Genomic DNA, 15,939 nt, shown 5'->3' with positions numbered 1-15,939 from the left:
TTTCTGAGAGTATTATTCTCCTTTCTTATAACATAATAGTATTTCATCACAATCAGCACAACTTATTCAACTGCTTTCCTATTGGTGGGCATCCCCTCAATTTCCAATTCTTTGCCACCACAAAAGAGCTGCCATGAATATTTTTGTATATAATAGGTCCTTTTCCTTTCTCTTTTGTAACTGTTTTAGGAGACAAACAGTATTGGTATTGCTGGGTCATAGGGTATGTATGTTTTTATTGCCCTTTGGGCACAGTTCTAAATTGCTCTCCAGAATGTTTGAAGCAATTCACAACTCCACCTACAGTATTCGTTTCTCAGTTTTCCCATATCCCTAACAACATTTGCTTGACAGACCTTTAAAAATTATCTCTCTTCTAGTTATGTCTTTTTAATTTTGTTGTGAGTTTTCATGGGAACGTAAACAGGAATGTTTAGGTGGAATTGAACTTCCTTCATGACCGCTTTTTAAATTACATTTTTTACTATCAAATCTTCCTGAGTGCCATTGGGGAAAAAAAAAGAAAATAAAAGTCTTGTACACAACAATGTATAATCAAGCAAAACAAATTGCATGCATAGGCCATATTAAGAAAAACTCTAAAACAAAAAAGTCAGTGAACACTTGAACCTGTTGCTTTTATCAGGAAATGGGTGACTGAGTTCTGGAATTGTGGTTCATCATTTTGCTTTTTATAGAGAGCGAGAGTTCCTAAGTCTCCCACAGTTGTTTGCTATTACAATATGTTTAATGTACAAATCTGTTTTCTTGTTTCCTCTCACTTCTTTTAATTTTTTTCCTCCTAACTCATGATTTATGAGCCTCTTAATGCCAGGATGGTTAAAGTTCTCAGAGGGTAATATTGACAGTAGATGTTGCCTGCAAATGTATCTTTCAAGGACTATAAAAAAAACTATTCTTCTGAGGCCCAAAATTGGGTTTAGTATATCTTATTCACAAAGTCCTGGTGAATATCACCTTATGTTTGAACAAGTTAACACTAATGCATTTATTTTAAAACCTACTGAGACCTTTTTTCCTTTTACTCTCTCACCTTCTTTCCATCCTTCTTTTTTTTTATTTTTTATTAAACCCTTACCTTCCGTCTTGGAGTCAATACTGTGTATTGGCTCCAAGGCAGAAGAGTGGTAAGGGCTAGGCAATGGGGGTCAAGTGACTTGCCCAGGGTCACACAGCTAGGAAGTGGTTGAGGCCATCCATCCTTCTTTTAACTTGTATCTATGAAGTCATAATTTTCAGCAAAACAGTAAAATGAAAAAGGGCTGCTACTACTACTACTACTACTACCACCATCCAAGTTTCTTTAGTTCTTCTGAATAAAAATTATTCTATTTTTTAAAAAAAGAATTATTATTCAACAGCCTCTTTGGAGGCATTGTAATAGGTTCTGAAGTAGTTTGGGACCTTTAATTTTATTTTTTAAACCCTGACTAAATTTTGTTTTCGAATCAGTACTGTGTATTGGTTTCAAGGTAGAAGAGTGGTAAGTGATAAGCAGTTGAGGTTAAGTGCCCAGAGTCACACAGCTAGGAAGTGTCTAAGGTCAGATTTGAACCTGGGACCTCCTATCTCAAGGCCTGGCTTTCAATCCACTGAGCCACCCAGTTGTCCCCACCTTTGGGGTTTTTTTTTGGGGGGGGGGGAGCACTTCACTGATGGGATCAGTGGAGAAATGGATTAAATTGGACTTTTCAGTCATTACATTGTGAAATCAGGATCCTCTCTAATTTGTATGCAGTATGCAGAACACTTTGGTATAGTGGAAAAGAACATAAAATCAGAGGATCTAGGTTTGAGTTGTGGCTAATTCTGCTTGTGTGACTCAAACTTTACCCAAGTTTTCACATGTGTATAATGGGTATAATGGGTATAATACTGTTTGTACTATGATGGTAAGGCCCTTGTATCTGAGGGGGACATGTTCTAAGACCTACATGTATGTCTGAAACCTCAGTTATGAGGACACCTGCTGTTATCATTGGTACCTGAATCAGTGGATTATTCAACAGATTTGTGGACACAAGTGCACTACCAGCACGGCTTCTCTTGCACTTTGGGGGTCAATGTTATATTAAATTAGGGCTTCATTAAACAAAGGCACTGCAGTAACACTACAGCAGATGCCATCAGCAAGAACACTAGAGGCAGACTAGAGGCAAGTTTCCTGTGGGAGTCAAGAGTATGGATACAAAAGGAGATGAGTCTTACTGGGTGGCAGATGTCATTATGTTATAACCTGTTTCTTTTGGTGGGCAGTTTAAAATTTAGGAACTGTTTATTTTTTTTTTTCATTATCTGGAGTTTTCCAAATTTTTTTCCTCTTGTTAACCATGGATAATTGAATAGGGATACCAAAATCAGAGGATACAGGAACACAACTGTATTATTTATAGGATTGTTGTGAGGTGATTAACTAATTCCTCTGTTTCCTTCTTAGGATTATTTTCCATGTCCTCTTCCTTGTCTTTCTATATCCTAGGACTTTCTCTGGATTCTTTACTTTTCTAGCTGGGCATTTTCTTTCTCCTTCCTAGAATTTTCTCCTTCCTTTCAAGTGCCAGCCAAAATCCCACTTTGTCTATGAAAAGCTTTTCCCAGTCTTTGTATTAATTCTAATACTTTCCCTCTATTTCCATTTTGTCTTGAATATAATTGCTTTCATATTATCTCCTTCATTAGACTGTGAGCTCTTTGAGGGCATGAACTGACTGTATATAAATACCCAAATCTGCTTTTCTAGTTACCTCTTTTTGATAGGATGGACATCTCTCATTTAAATGTTCTCATAGTCATCTTAAACTCTATAGGTCCAAAATGAATTCTTCAGTTCACCTTTTCCCCCAACCCACTCCTTCTGCTTTCCTCATTTTGATTGAGAGTACCACTGTTCTTCCAGTAACCCATGTTGAAAACCTTTGTAAGAAATATTCATAGTCAGTCAAGCAAAACAAATTCCCACCTTGCCATGTAAAAAATACATTTCTCATTCGGCACCTTCAGTACTATTATATCTGTCAGGAGTTTCCTTCATCATTTGTTAGCATTCCTTCGGGAGTCAGTTGGAGTTGTCTTTTCAAAATTAATTTATTTTTACAATGTTGTTATTATATTATAAATAGTTCTCTTGGTTCTGTTGACCCTGCCTCAGTTCATGTCTTCTCAAGTTTCTCTGAAAGTATCCCTTTCATCATTTTTATGAAGCAATGATGTTCATTCAAGAAATGAATTAAATATTCATGTAACATTTTCAACATTTTCTTCAGCTGTTTCCCAATTGATGGGCATACCCTTAGGGGCTTCTTTGCCATAATAAAAGGAGCTACTAAAATTTTTTTGAGTCATTTTCCTTTTTTTTTTTATTTCTTGGTATAGGCATTATTAGTATTGGTATGTTAAAGTACATCTACAATTTTAGTAAATTTTTGGCATAGTTCTAAATTGCTTTCCATAATGACAAGACTAATCCTTAGTCTCTCCAATATTTGTCATTTTCCTTTTTTATCAGTTTTGCCAGTCTGAGGCAAAATGATTTTGTCTCTTGGATCTCTCTGCTCCTTAAAAGTTTAAAACTCAACTCCAGTGCTATCTCTTTTGGTAATCCTGTTCTAATTTCTGCAGTTGAAACTGCTTATCCTACCTTTCCTCCCCAACCCCAATCATTTTGTATTTATTTTATATATGGCTTATCTTAGGGGTTGAATATGTTGTATCCTCTTAGTAGAGTGTAAGATTTTTTTTTTAAACCCTTATCTTCCATCTTAGAATCAATAATGGGTATTGGTTCTACGGCAGAAAAGTGGTAAGGGCTAGGCAATGGGGGTTAAGTGACTTGCCCAGGGTCACACAGCTGGGAAGTGTCTGAGGTCAAATTTGAACCCAGGACCTCCCATCTCTGGGCCTGACTCAAAATCCACTGAGCCCCAAGTGTAAGCTTCTTTACAAGAATTGTGTTGTGGTTTTACCCCCAAAGCCTAGCACAACCCATGTATATTCTTAATAAATGCTTGTTGTTTGTTTGAATTGTAAAGTATAAATGTAAAGTGTAAATTTAGTAATCTGCCTTAGTGATAACTTTATCCTTCAAAGAAAACAATAATGGGAAACTCTCTTCTTGATCTTCATCTCACTAACAGGGAGGAACTGTTTATTAGGTGGATATAGTAAGAACCCTCTGGGGAAGTGATTTAGTGATACAGAAAGAGAAGAAACTTAGGCATAGTCTGACATGTGTTCTAGATTTTAGGAAAGCAGATTTTAAAGGACTTGGGGAGATACAGTTAAGAGTCTTCAAAGCACATTGCCAAGGGGAAGTCCGTCAGCTCTGTAACAGTTAAAGTAGTGTTTGTTATAAACTGTGACATTTAAAAGAGTGGAGGTATAAACTGTAACAGATAAAAGAGTGGTTGCCTTAAATTGTGACCGCGGAAATACGGTTTCAAGACATTGTCTTGAGTTAAATCAAATATAAAGTAGTAGCCAGGGAAAAATTTCCCAAATATGAAATATACCCAAGTCAGCTGGGGTTTTATGGAGATTTTAATTAATATAAATAAGGAATTAATGAGAGAGAGAGTAAGAGGAAAACAATGAGAAAAAAGACTAGGCCAGTCCAGCCCAGCCTAGGCCCAAGCCCTATCAGAGAGATCAGTCAGTCTTTAATCACTCACCACAAGATCCTTCCAAGCAAAATTCTAGTGTTCAGAGAGACCCATCAGTTCAGCTCCTGAACTCCACTTCAGCATGGAAGGCTGAAATTCCTTCCTGAACTCCCCTGAACTGGTTCAGACAGCTCCTTTTAAAGAGAATTTTCTCCTATGTCACCTCCCCTAAGTTCTCACATCTATCAATCACAGTAGACTTTAATTCACACCTGAGTAGACTAAACTTTTGAGTAATTCACACCTATTTGCCCCTTACAAGTTTGCAAGTTGCCTGACCTTCATAGTTACTTAGCACCTTCCTAAAAATAGACTTAGCTTAAGGCTTTTGCTTCACTATAGGTATGAGTTAAGTACTTTTTCATTGTTCAGTAAAGAGTTTACAACTTTATCTTCCCCTAAAGTATGCTTAAGTATGGGTGGAGTAATGTTAGAGTTCTCACATTCCTGACTAAGTCCCTTCATTGTTTAAAATGGGGAATGGTCTTAACCAAGTGTTCTGAAGTAGGGTCTGAGAATTTTAAGATTCACAGTCCAGAAAGGATGGGAGGTGTTGAATCATTCAATGAGAAAGAAAAGTAGAATCCTGTAAAAAGTGTCAGACAAGCTGATTCTAAGACTGAACTGAGGCTAATGAAGGAAGGTAGATAATAAAGGTTTTTTTGGGGGGGTAGCTTTATTGGGAGAAAATAGAATGTCAAAAAATGGCTGGGAGTTTAGCTTGGGATGAACAATCTGCAGCTGAAGTTCAGCATTCTTATTTCCTCCAAAGTTGTTTTACTATTGTCCTTATATAATTTGTTCTCCTGGGTTCCTTAGCTCTGAAGTTGTCTCATCATTTCTTATGTATATGCCAGTTTGTCCAGCCATTCCTCAGTGGTTGAGCACTTTCTTAGATTCTAGTTTTTTTCTTTTCCTTTTTGTTATCTTTTAGTCATCACTTTAGAAGTCAGGAAATTTGCTTTACTTGTATAGATTTGAGATAGCTAGATGGTATGGTAGGTAGGAGCTCTGAACTTGGAGTCAGGAAGACCTGAGTTCTAATCCTACATATGACTTTTACTTGGGCAGGTTCTTTTTATCTGTTTGCCTCAGTTTCCTCATCTGAGGATCCTCACACATCATAAAGTGTGGATAATAATAGCACCTACCTCACAGAGATGTTGGAAGGGTTAAATGAGATATTTGTAAAGCACTTAGTACAGTGTCCTGCAGGTAGAAGGTACTATATAAATAGGAGGAGAATAGGAGGATCAGGCATCAATATTATCTTCATACTTTTGTTGACTAGGAAGTGACAGACAGGCAAAAGAAACAATGGACAGTGAATTTCAGCTTCTCTCTTTTATTACCTTAATAATAGTATCTCTCTCCTTACTCAGTATATGATTTCCTTATACATAAAAAGAAAAAGAATTTGGGTCTAGATACAGGCAAATTTCTCTGGTAAGCCAAAAGTAATTAGAGATCCAAATAAAGTATCTTGATAGGTTTGACTGGTTAGTTTAATATTGGTGGTATGATTGAAACAGAATTTTGTTTTAAGTATTATGTAAGTGTAGGGCCACTTACAGTTTTTTTTTTCACTTAAAAAAAACCCCCCTTTATTTTCTAAAACTGCATTTTTTTCTTTCTAGGTTTGCAGTGTTTCTGCCACCTCTGTATTAAAGAAAATTACACATGTGTGACAGATGGACTTTGCTTTGTTGCTGCAACACAAAGTGCAGATAAAGTTATATATAATAGCATGTGTATACCAGAAGCTGATTTAGTTCCTCGAGATAGGCCATTTATATGTGCCCCCTCTTTAAAAGATGGATTTTTGATGTCACCTTTCTGTTGTGCCAAAGACCACTGCAATAAAATAGAATTCCCAACAGGTAAGTTAATTTTTTCCATTGTTTAGAATAATGCATTTTAAGCATGCAAAGGAATCTTCTAAATTAGCAGTTCCCAAACTTTTTAGCCCCAGGACACCTTCAGATCTTTAAAAATTATTGAGAACCATCCTTTTCCTCCTTTTCCTCATGAACTTTTGTTTATGTGAGTTATATTGATCAATTGCTGTATTAGAAATTTTAAAATGTCTTTGAAGCAAGATGAGAAATGATGAGATGGCTGCCATAGGTTCCTTAAGTGGAATATCTGAGAAGAATTCTCCATGTCTTCCTTTTTGCCCTCTCCAACTAGAGGGAGAAGCCTCAGAACACATGAATTTGTAAAAGGATTAGAATTAGAGGTCATATTAAGAAACAGTTGGGAGAAAACAAATATAAGACTAGTTGAATAGCTAGACAGAGAAAATCTTGAATGTTATATGTAGTTCCTTAAAAGTATGGAGCCCACTAGACAGGAAAGATAGATGATTAAGATGAAGAAATCTGATTTATTTAATTAATGAATATCTCTCCTCCTCCTTACAGATATTGCTTTGGAAGTAAAACCTGTAACTGATACATTTAATTCTTTGTATTTTAATTTCATCATCTCTAGCATGAGCATGTCAGACTAGATAATGTCTAAGAATTAACAATCTGTATATGCATATACCTTTGTATCTATTAGTTAATATTGCGAGTGAATTAAATAAAACTGTTCTGACCCAGTATTAGACCACAGAATAAGCATTTTGTTAAGGAACTTTATCAAGGGAATAAGAATAGATTGAACTATAGTTAGGCAGCAACTTTACCAATACTGTAGATCAAATGAAGCACTCTGCCTAATGTTTGGATCTTGAACAGCATAGTTAAGACATTTTTCTGTTTTCTATGACATTACTATAAAGAAGTAGAGCTGTTGATCATGCAGCAGCATTCAGCAGGATTTTCCTAATAATGTATTTTTGTCTGTTTACTAGATCCCAGTGTCTTATCTATAGCTATACAAATAAATATGAGGCTAGACTGACTCCCCCATGAAATGTCCATGGTTACAAATACATTATAGATCAATATAATTTAACTCAGAAATTTGTTTGTTACATGAGAAATGTAATAGTGGCAGATAAAATATGCAACAGTGAGCTAATATTTGAAATTATTATACTCCTACTGTCTAAAATTTTTTTACCACCCCTTCTCCCCCATTTAGGTACCCCAGTGAAACCATCTCCTAATCTTGGTCCTGTGGAATTGGCAGCTGTTATTGCCGGACCTGTCTGCCTTGTCTGTATTTCATTGATGTTGATGATCTATATTTGCCACAATCGTACTGTTATACATCATCGTGTTCCAAATGAAGAAGATCCCTCTTTGGATCGCCCTTTTATTTCAGAGGGTACAACGTTAAAGGACCTAATTTATGACATGACAACATCTGGATCTGGGTCAGGTATTACATTTAGGTTTTTGATTGGGAGATTTAAGTAATTTTAAATTTATATTATTCTTAATTATTGTTGTCTGTCACTGAAACCTTTTAGTACAATTGATTAAAGCATGGAGCTAATGAAGAGCTATGTCAGATTTGATTCTCATGGGTGCATTAACTTGTTACAGTTAAAATCATAACATTACTTTATTATTCCCTATCTTTATCTTATAGACTGGGTCCTAGGGGATTTTATCTGAAAAGATGCAGCTTATTACAGAATAACATTTTAGATGTGTAGTTTTGGATTATAAGGCTATTTATTAAGTTTAGCTCATCCACTGTGTAACAAAAATAACACTAGGCTAAGAGTCAGAAAGAAGATTGTAAGTATACTTTTCTGCTAACTTACATGACTTTAACAAAGATTTAGACTCTCTATGTTTCAGTTTTTATATCTTAATAACTCATGGTAGTAATAATTTTCTTAATGTCTCCAAATTTTTTTTGAAGGTAAAGTGTACTTTTAAAAAACTACAAGGAGTTAACCAAATATAAAATTAATTTCATAGATCATTTTTTGAAAAGGCTATAAAGTGAATCAAACAATAAAAAAACAATTTGAGATGCTTTCTACCAGGGAGAAATATGTCCCTCTAAAAAGATAAAATAAATTCTTTAATCTTTAGAATCTAAAGTGATAAATGCCATTGTTATAGCCATTTTAGATCACAATTTTATTGGTGTATGTACTTCTTCCCATGAGGTATATTGCAATCCCTTAGGCAGTCTTCAAGAATTACTTTAGCCAAATGAAGTTCATTGCCTAATAAACCAGCCTTCTGAAGATGACTTTCTCTAATCTTACCTACCTTGGTCCTCACATCAGTACAGAAAGATGTCAATATTAAGCCATTTCATCATGGTAGGCTTGCAAGGATTTATGCTCCACTGTGATATCCTTTTAAGAATCTGGTTACTCTTATAATATATAATTAAGCTCCAAAGAAAGATTTTATGGGAGAATAATGAGTTATACTAGTAGAGACAAAGAAATTTGCCTTTATTGCATTTATGATGTAAGATATGTTACCTAAAGGCTTGCTTTATATAATCTTAATTTCACAAAATCTGTGCGTCAGTAATGCACCCAAACAACTTCATTTGTGACTATATGGACCAATAGATATATTGAATTGAATTAGAAAAACTGTGCCTTAAAGGTTTGTATAATGAAGTATATTTATATCTACAAGAACTTAAGAACTTTCAGAGATTTAGCAGACTGTAATGATACATCATGAACTTTGATTCACCCAATTCCTGGCACATAGAAGGTGTCTAATAAATGTTTATTGATTGATATGAGGAAGAGCCTAACTAAAACTCCTCAAGATATAATACTTTTATAGTTCAATTTGAAATATTTTTAGTTTAGTAGCAGAGAGGAGAAGGTAGTCACATACTTTCTATACAAGCTTATCATCAGTCAGACTTGTAAATATTTGAGTTTAACTAGATTTTAAAGTACAATATTTTAATTTTTGAAGAATTGGAAATATATTTTGTGCATAGGCATAATCTCATACTGTTTGAATATTTTTCAGATCATTTAGAATTATCATTCCTCAGTATAGCTGCTCAAGCCATTTCTTCATTGGAGTTTTTACAATCATTTCTCAAAATACAGAAGGGCTAAGCAGAAGAATAGAAGTAATGGAAATTAAATCGATTATTCTTAGTTTTTGTATGCTTACTTAGGTTTCATTAGTGATGGAACAGATAGAATATACCTAAAAGGGAATTTGATTGGCTCCTTAATTTACTTTGTCTATAGTGTTGCAAATAAAAGTTTTATGGTACATTCTGTTAGCTTGTGTTCTAATGTAGCTACTGTGAACTTTTGTTATTAGCTCTGACTATTTGAGCACAGGCATATGTATTGTGAATTTCAAGAAAATTTGAGTATATATACAAGCAAACTTAAAGAGATGAATTAGGATAGTGTTGGTGAACCTTTAATTTACCAGAGATTGCTGAGGGAGAAGTGCTTGCTTTGGGTGGCTGGACAGAGGGGTGGGGCATGCACAAAATGACTTTGGGCCCTGGTAAGAGAGGGAACAGAGCAGCTCCTCAGAGTGCCCGCTATGCACGTGTACCACGTCTTCACTAGCACAAAATTAGGGTAGGGTTATTTATATATGATAACAATACTTTGAAATTTTTAAAGGATTTCCTGCAGTGTTCTTTTAAACTATTTGGTTCTCTAATACATTGTTGTTTAATGCTTAATTTTTAACTACTTTGATAAGGAGATCAGGAAGCCTAGAATAAATAAATAAATAAATGATCATTGAATCTATAATGTAAAACAATAGAAAATCAGTTTACAGATATTTTCCTTTCATGCTTCAAGATATATTACCAAGAGTGATGCACTTCCTGTATAAATATTGTTCCTTTCTAGGTATATATTTTCATAGATAGTTTTTAAATAAATAATTTGACACCTTGATTGCTTTCTTTTATCACAGAAGTGTTAAGAATAAAATTAGATGAACTCTTCCATATATTAATTGTAGTTTTATAGAAATGGAGAAAAAGAGTTTGGTTTTTAGTTTGTGGGGTTTTGTTTCTATTGTAAAAAATTCTCAAGGTTAGTATTACCTTCCTCTTATTTGCTAAGTAAAGTCATAAAAATAACAAGCATAATTCAGGATGGCATTTTTAATGGAAAGATAAGATAAAATTAAATTGTCTAGGACTTTTATTTCAAAATGTCAGCAAAAGCATCCTTCCTTGGTGAGCATGAGACTTTCCTTTTTCTCTCCTCCCCAAATGGACTGATTTTAAACATGAATGTCTGCCATCACCAAACGATTAAACATTACCAATTAGAACATTGACCAATGTTCACAAGAAAGAACAATTAAGTTAATGAATTATGTTGGTATTTGTTACGTTTATATTTTCAAAATGTTTTCACATTTCACATCCAGGGATCTAAGCTTACAAAAGTGGTTTCATTTACTCCCTGATGAAGGTCTTCCAGCCAAGATAGTGTAGTAAGGGTTTGCTACTCAGTTAATTATTGGAGTAGTTGAACTGGGAAGCAAACAACCTTTAATTAAATAAATGGGCAGTTAGCCTTGAGAAATGTGAAGAGCAACACAATTTACTTTTTTTTCCCTGGGGTAAATGGTAGGGTTTAATATAATGTTTTATATTTGCATCATTTTATGAGTAGAAGTTCTTAGAGAGGGCAGAGAATAAATAAAATAGCCTAATACAATGTTATATTTTTATATATTTGGAATTTCATATACATTTTAACCTGAGGCTAATTTAATTTAAATTTGCCCCACTAACAAAATAAGCAGTTTTTTGTTATTCATGTGATAGACAATAGTAAAATGAACACTACATTCTTTTCAGATCTGTATGCTAGATATTTTTAAAGCTTTTGAAATTTTTACTAAAGCTCTTTTTAACTTTAAAGAAACCCTTTCCTGAACCTCCTGAATGGTAGTGCTTTCACTCTGAAATTACTTCCATTTTACCTTGTATATGTCTTTAAATGTAGGAGATTGATTTTTTACCTTTCTTCATATCCTCAGTGGTACTGATTGACTTGTTCTGAGTCCAAACTCCTCAGCCTGACATATAGTCATTTTTATGTGACTCTAGTTTGTCTTTCTAGAACTAACCTCCCCCCTCCACACATACACTTTATTATTATCTCCTCACTCAATTATTTTTATGACTAATAGTCCCTTCTGCCTGGAATGCCTTCAGTTTCTTTATACTTCTAGCTATTCCACGTCCTTCCAAGTTCCACTCAGTTATACCTTCTACATGAAGTCTTCTGACCATTCCAACTACGTGTAACTTTCTCTGATATTATAGTACTTGGAGTATGCTTATTTTATTCATTAGTTAGCTTATGTCTATCTTAGCTAATAGTTCAATTGAGCAGATCTATGAGGATATGTGTTCTTTTATGGATTTGTATTAGTCTTCATAGTTTTTTGCAATGCTTCATATACAGTATAAAGTTAATAAGAAATAATGTTGTTTGGTTATATTTAATAATAATGCAAATTTTTTTTAAAAGGATTACCATTACTTGTTCAAAGAACTATTGCAAGAACTATCGTATTGCAAGAAAGCATAGGGAAAGGTCGATTTGGAGAAGTCTGGAGAGGAAAATGGAGAGGAGAAGAAGTTGCAGTCAAAATATTTTCCTCAAGAGAAGAACGTTCTTGGTTCCGTGAGGCAGAGATTTATCAAACTGTAATGTTACGTCATGAAAACATTCTGGGATTTATAGCAGCTGACAATAAAGGTCAGTGAACTTTAGAAATTCTATATGTTAACTATAATGAAATCAATTTAAAACTTAATGAAACTTCTTAAAAACTAGTGAAAATTGGTTAGAAATAGAAAACTCCATGTAAATACAGTAAGACAAAGCATAAATGTGACCAATTATGATAAAAAAAGATGAAGTGTAAAACATTATATTTATTGCTGTTAAACTTTTTATCTTATTAGATTAATTTCTCTTTTCATCCTGCCAAGGTCTCTTTAGTTCTTAGTCCAGTTATTCAGATTATTAGTTGAATTCATTTTTAAAACATCACCCCAAATTATATTCCCTTTCTAGTTCCCTGTGGGTTTTTTTTTAATATCACCAATTTTCTGGCCTCTTAGTTGCCATAGATTGTTAGGATTAAATGAGGTAATGGTGACAAAATGCTTTGTAATAAACTGGTGAATTTCATAGAAATCTAATTAGAGCTATCCCGATATACAACTTTATCTTTCCTAGTCTTATTTTTGCATATCTTTCATCTTTAAATGATATTTAGGAAAAATGCCACAACAGGGTTGTAGACAAAAGAGCAGGAAGGGACCTTCAAGATATTCTAGTCAAAACATTTTTCCTTTTAAATAAGAGGAAATTGAGAACCAGGGAGTAAACTGACTTGCCAAATTCATATAAATAGTAATTAACAGATCTAGCATTTGATATTTTCCCAACTCTAGGTTCAGCACTCTATCCACTGCAATACCTAATTGTCTTTTTAAAAAAAATTTTTTAAGGAAAAAATAGCTAGCACTTTAAGGTTTACAAAGCACTTTACAAATAATTTCATTTTATCCTGATAACAACCCTGGGAGGTAGGTGCTGTTATTCCCATTTTACAGATCAAGAAACTATAGCAGAGTGGTTAAGTGACAGTTGTTGAGTAAATCTGCAGCCAAATTTGTCTTCCTGTCTCCAGATCCAGTGCTCTGGACCATCTAGATTCTTATAGACATTTTGAAACATGACAGATTAAGATTATTTCTGTGACATTTAAATAATTTATATTTCAGTATTCATATCAGGATACTTTTAAATTTTAAGATAATCAAAGCTACTCTGGATTTTTCCATCTCGTATTCTGAATACAATTTTTTTTTTTGGTTTTGGTCAAGGAAGAAATGGTATTTAAAATGTTTGAAAGACCTAAGCTGAATTCTCGACATTGCTCATTGAATTAAAGGTTCCATCTTTTCCACATTTAGATTCTTAGTTTTTTACATCATGTATAAGAATGGGTAGAAGCACCTCGATTTTATAGCAAGTAGGACTTGTAGACTTGTTTCCTAATTATTGGAATACTCAATTTTATGAAATATACATCAGTCAACAAGGAATCAATTTATGGTCATTGACCCACCTCTTCCTTTATCTTTTATTCCCCCAGAGCAGCCTAATATTTTCTATTTTAGAACATCTGGAGAGAGATTAATCTGGAGAGGTGCTATTTCTTATTTCTCTTTTGCAGATATTCAAGTGTAAAGAATTCTTTGGAGCCCAGAGACTCAGTAAATAAGTAAATATGTTGAATCCCTTTGTGGCAAAAACCACACCTCTTTCCCAGCTTCTCATCAGTAATTCTTCCTGGTGAAGTGTGAATTTCAAACTCAGGGCATTTTATATAAACAGTGTAATGAGTGGAGGATATGATTAGGTGATTATACCATATGCTTCCCAAATACATTATGAATCAAATTAACTTTCTTGAACTGACCCAGGACTCATTATGTATAATGCTATTTTTATTGGAAGTTCAGTTGACTGAAAGTCATATCCAACACTTCCTGACCTCATTTGGGGTTTTCTAGGTAAAGATACTGGAGTGGGTTGCAATTTTATTCTCTCATTTTATAGATGATTTAAAGTAAACAGGATTAGGTAACTTTTCAAGGGTCACACAGCTAGTAAGTTTCTGAGGCAGAATTTGAACTCTTGAAGATGATTCCAAATCCAATGCTGGATCCATTGCGCCACCTAGCTCCCCAAATTCTAAATAATTTTTTGCTACATCTTTTCATTATTGCAGTATATTTCAGATTGATATAGTGGTGGGGTGGAAGAGAGCTATTTAGAGTAATAAGCAAGTATTACTATAAAAATTCCTATCTGGCTTTTCTCTTTTTCCAGTGTATTTGAGAATTCCTGTGATGCTAGATAATTTCTAGGATATTAAAAGGATAACATTTTGGAGAAAGGATTCAACACTTACCTTTTGACTCCCATCTTATTTTAAGAAATGACAGGAACGTTATTGAAATACACAGAGAATTAGAGCAGAAAGGGACCTTACATTATATGCCATGTTATATAGAGCGGTGGTCTCCAAAACTTTGAGTAAAAATTTGCTTATACATTCCCAAAATATATTAACTTGGTTAGACAGTTAGGTTGGGGCCTGTCTATGAGGGCTTTAGAGCCAAATATAATTTATAATTTGATAGGAAGCCACTGGTATTTATTGAGAAGAGTGAGGGTAACATGGTCAGTCTTTATTTTGGGGAAATTACTTTGACAGGTGTATGGAAGATGGATTCGAGTAGAAAGAAATTTGAAGTAGTAGTGTAGGCCAGGGGAGAAATTACATGAATGAAGGCTTGAACTAAAACGGTGAGTTTGTGTAATGAGATATTTTGACTCAATATCCCACCCAAAATGAAAAGAAAGAGAGGAAGGGACACTTCCTAGGGACACTTGAGCAACTCCTGCTATAGATGTCCCGTCAGGGTTTGGTTTTTATTGTAGAGGGACTAAGGTAGAAGAGTGTTGGAATAATGGATAAAAGTAAGTATGGGTTCTTAACCGCTGCTTGGGTGATTGATGTTTTTCTCTTTGGTATGCCACAGTCCTCTAGTGACTCCTATTTGGGCAGGAGACCATTGCTATACATGAGGAAACTTGTCTAGAGTTCTTAATAGCACGGTGAGGAAATAGATGTAGTAATAATACAACTGTAATTCAAATTTAGTTCTAAACATTCTAGTATTTCAAGGATCTAGTTTGCTCACTTATGGAGATGACAAGTGATTTTCAAATTAGTAGATAGTTTTTTAAAGAAATTTAATCTCCTGGGGCAAACCCCCTTACCTTCTGTGTTAAAGTTATTGCTAAGTTTTGGGGACCAGCTGGGTGACTAAATGGATTGAGAGCTAAGCCCAAGACTGGGAGGTCCTGGGTTTATTTCTGGCCACATTTTCTAGCGGTATGACCTTGGGCAAATCACTTAACCCCCGTTGCTTAGCCGTTAACACTTTGCTGCCTTGGAACCAAAATCTCTTTATAGCCAACTTGCTGAAGAGCTTCTCCAGACATTGTGAAAATTGACATACTAACCCACATACACATATAAGAAATGTAAAATAATGCATAGTTATTACTCAGTGGAGTGGAAAGAAGCTAAATGAAGAATTAGGAATATAGGCTCCATGCCTCTGAGCCTTAGTTTCCATGTCTTTTTAAATGAGTTTTTTTTTTAAAACCCTTACCTTCCATCTTAGACTCAATACTATGTATTGGTTCCAAGGCAGAAGAGTGGTAAGGGCTAGGCAATGGGGGTTAAGTGACTTGTCCAGGGTCGTATGG

General features: G+C 34.4%; 1 protein-coding gene across 1 annotated transcript in view; it reads left to right on the top strand.

Annotated features, from left to right (window-relative positions):
- Positions 1 to 15,939, top strand: part of TGFBR1 (transforming growth factor beta receptor 1) — a 71,045-nt gene that overhangs the window by 22,957 nt on the left and 32,149 nt on the right. The window contains exons 2-4 of the mRNA XM_007498994.2: positions 6,317 to 6,559; positions 7,773 to 8,012; positions 12,106 to 12,336. Coding sequence (XP_007499056.1) covers positions 6,317 to 6,559; positions 7,773 to 8,012; positions 12,106 to 12,336 — 714 coding nt within the window. The remainder of the gene's footprint in view (positions 1 to 6,316; positions 6,560 to 7,772; positions 8,013 to 12,105; positions 12,337 to 15,939) is intronic.

Source organism: Monodelphis domestica, chromosome 7, assembly GCF_027887165.1.
Source record: "Monodelphis domestica isolate mMonDom1 chromosome 7, mMonDom1.pri, whole genome shotgun sequence".
Lineage (NCBI taxonomy): Eukaryota > Metazoa > Chordata > Mammalia > Didelphimorphia > Didelphidae > Monodelphis > Monodelphis domestica.
Note: the sequence above shows the minus strand (reverse complement) of the source record. Positions and strands in the feature narration are given on the sequence as shown.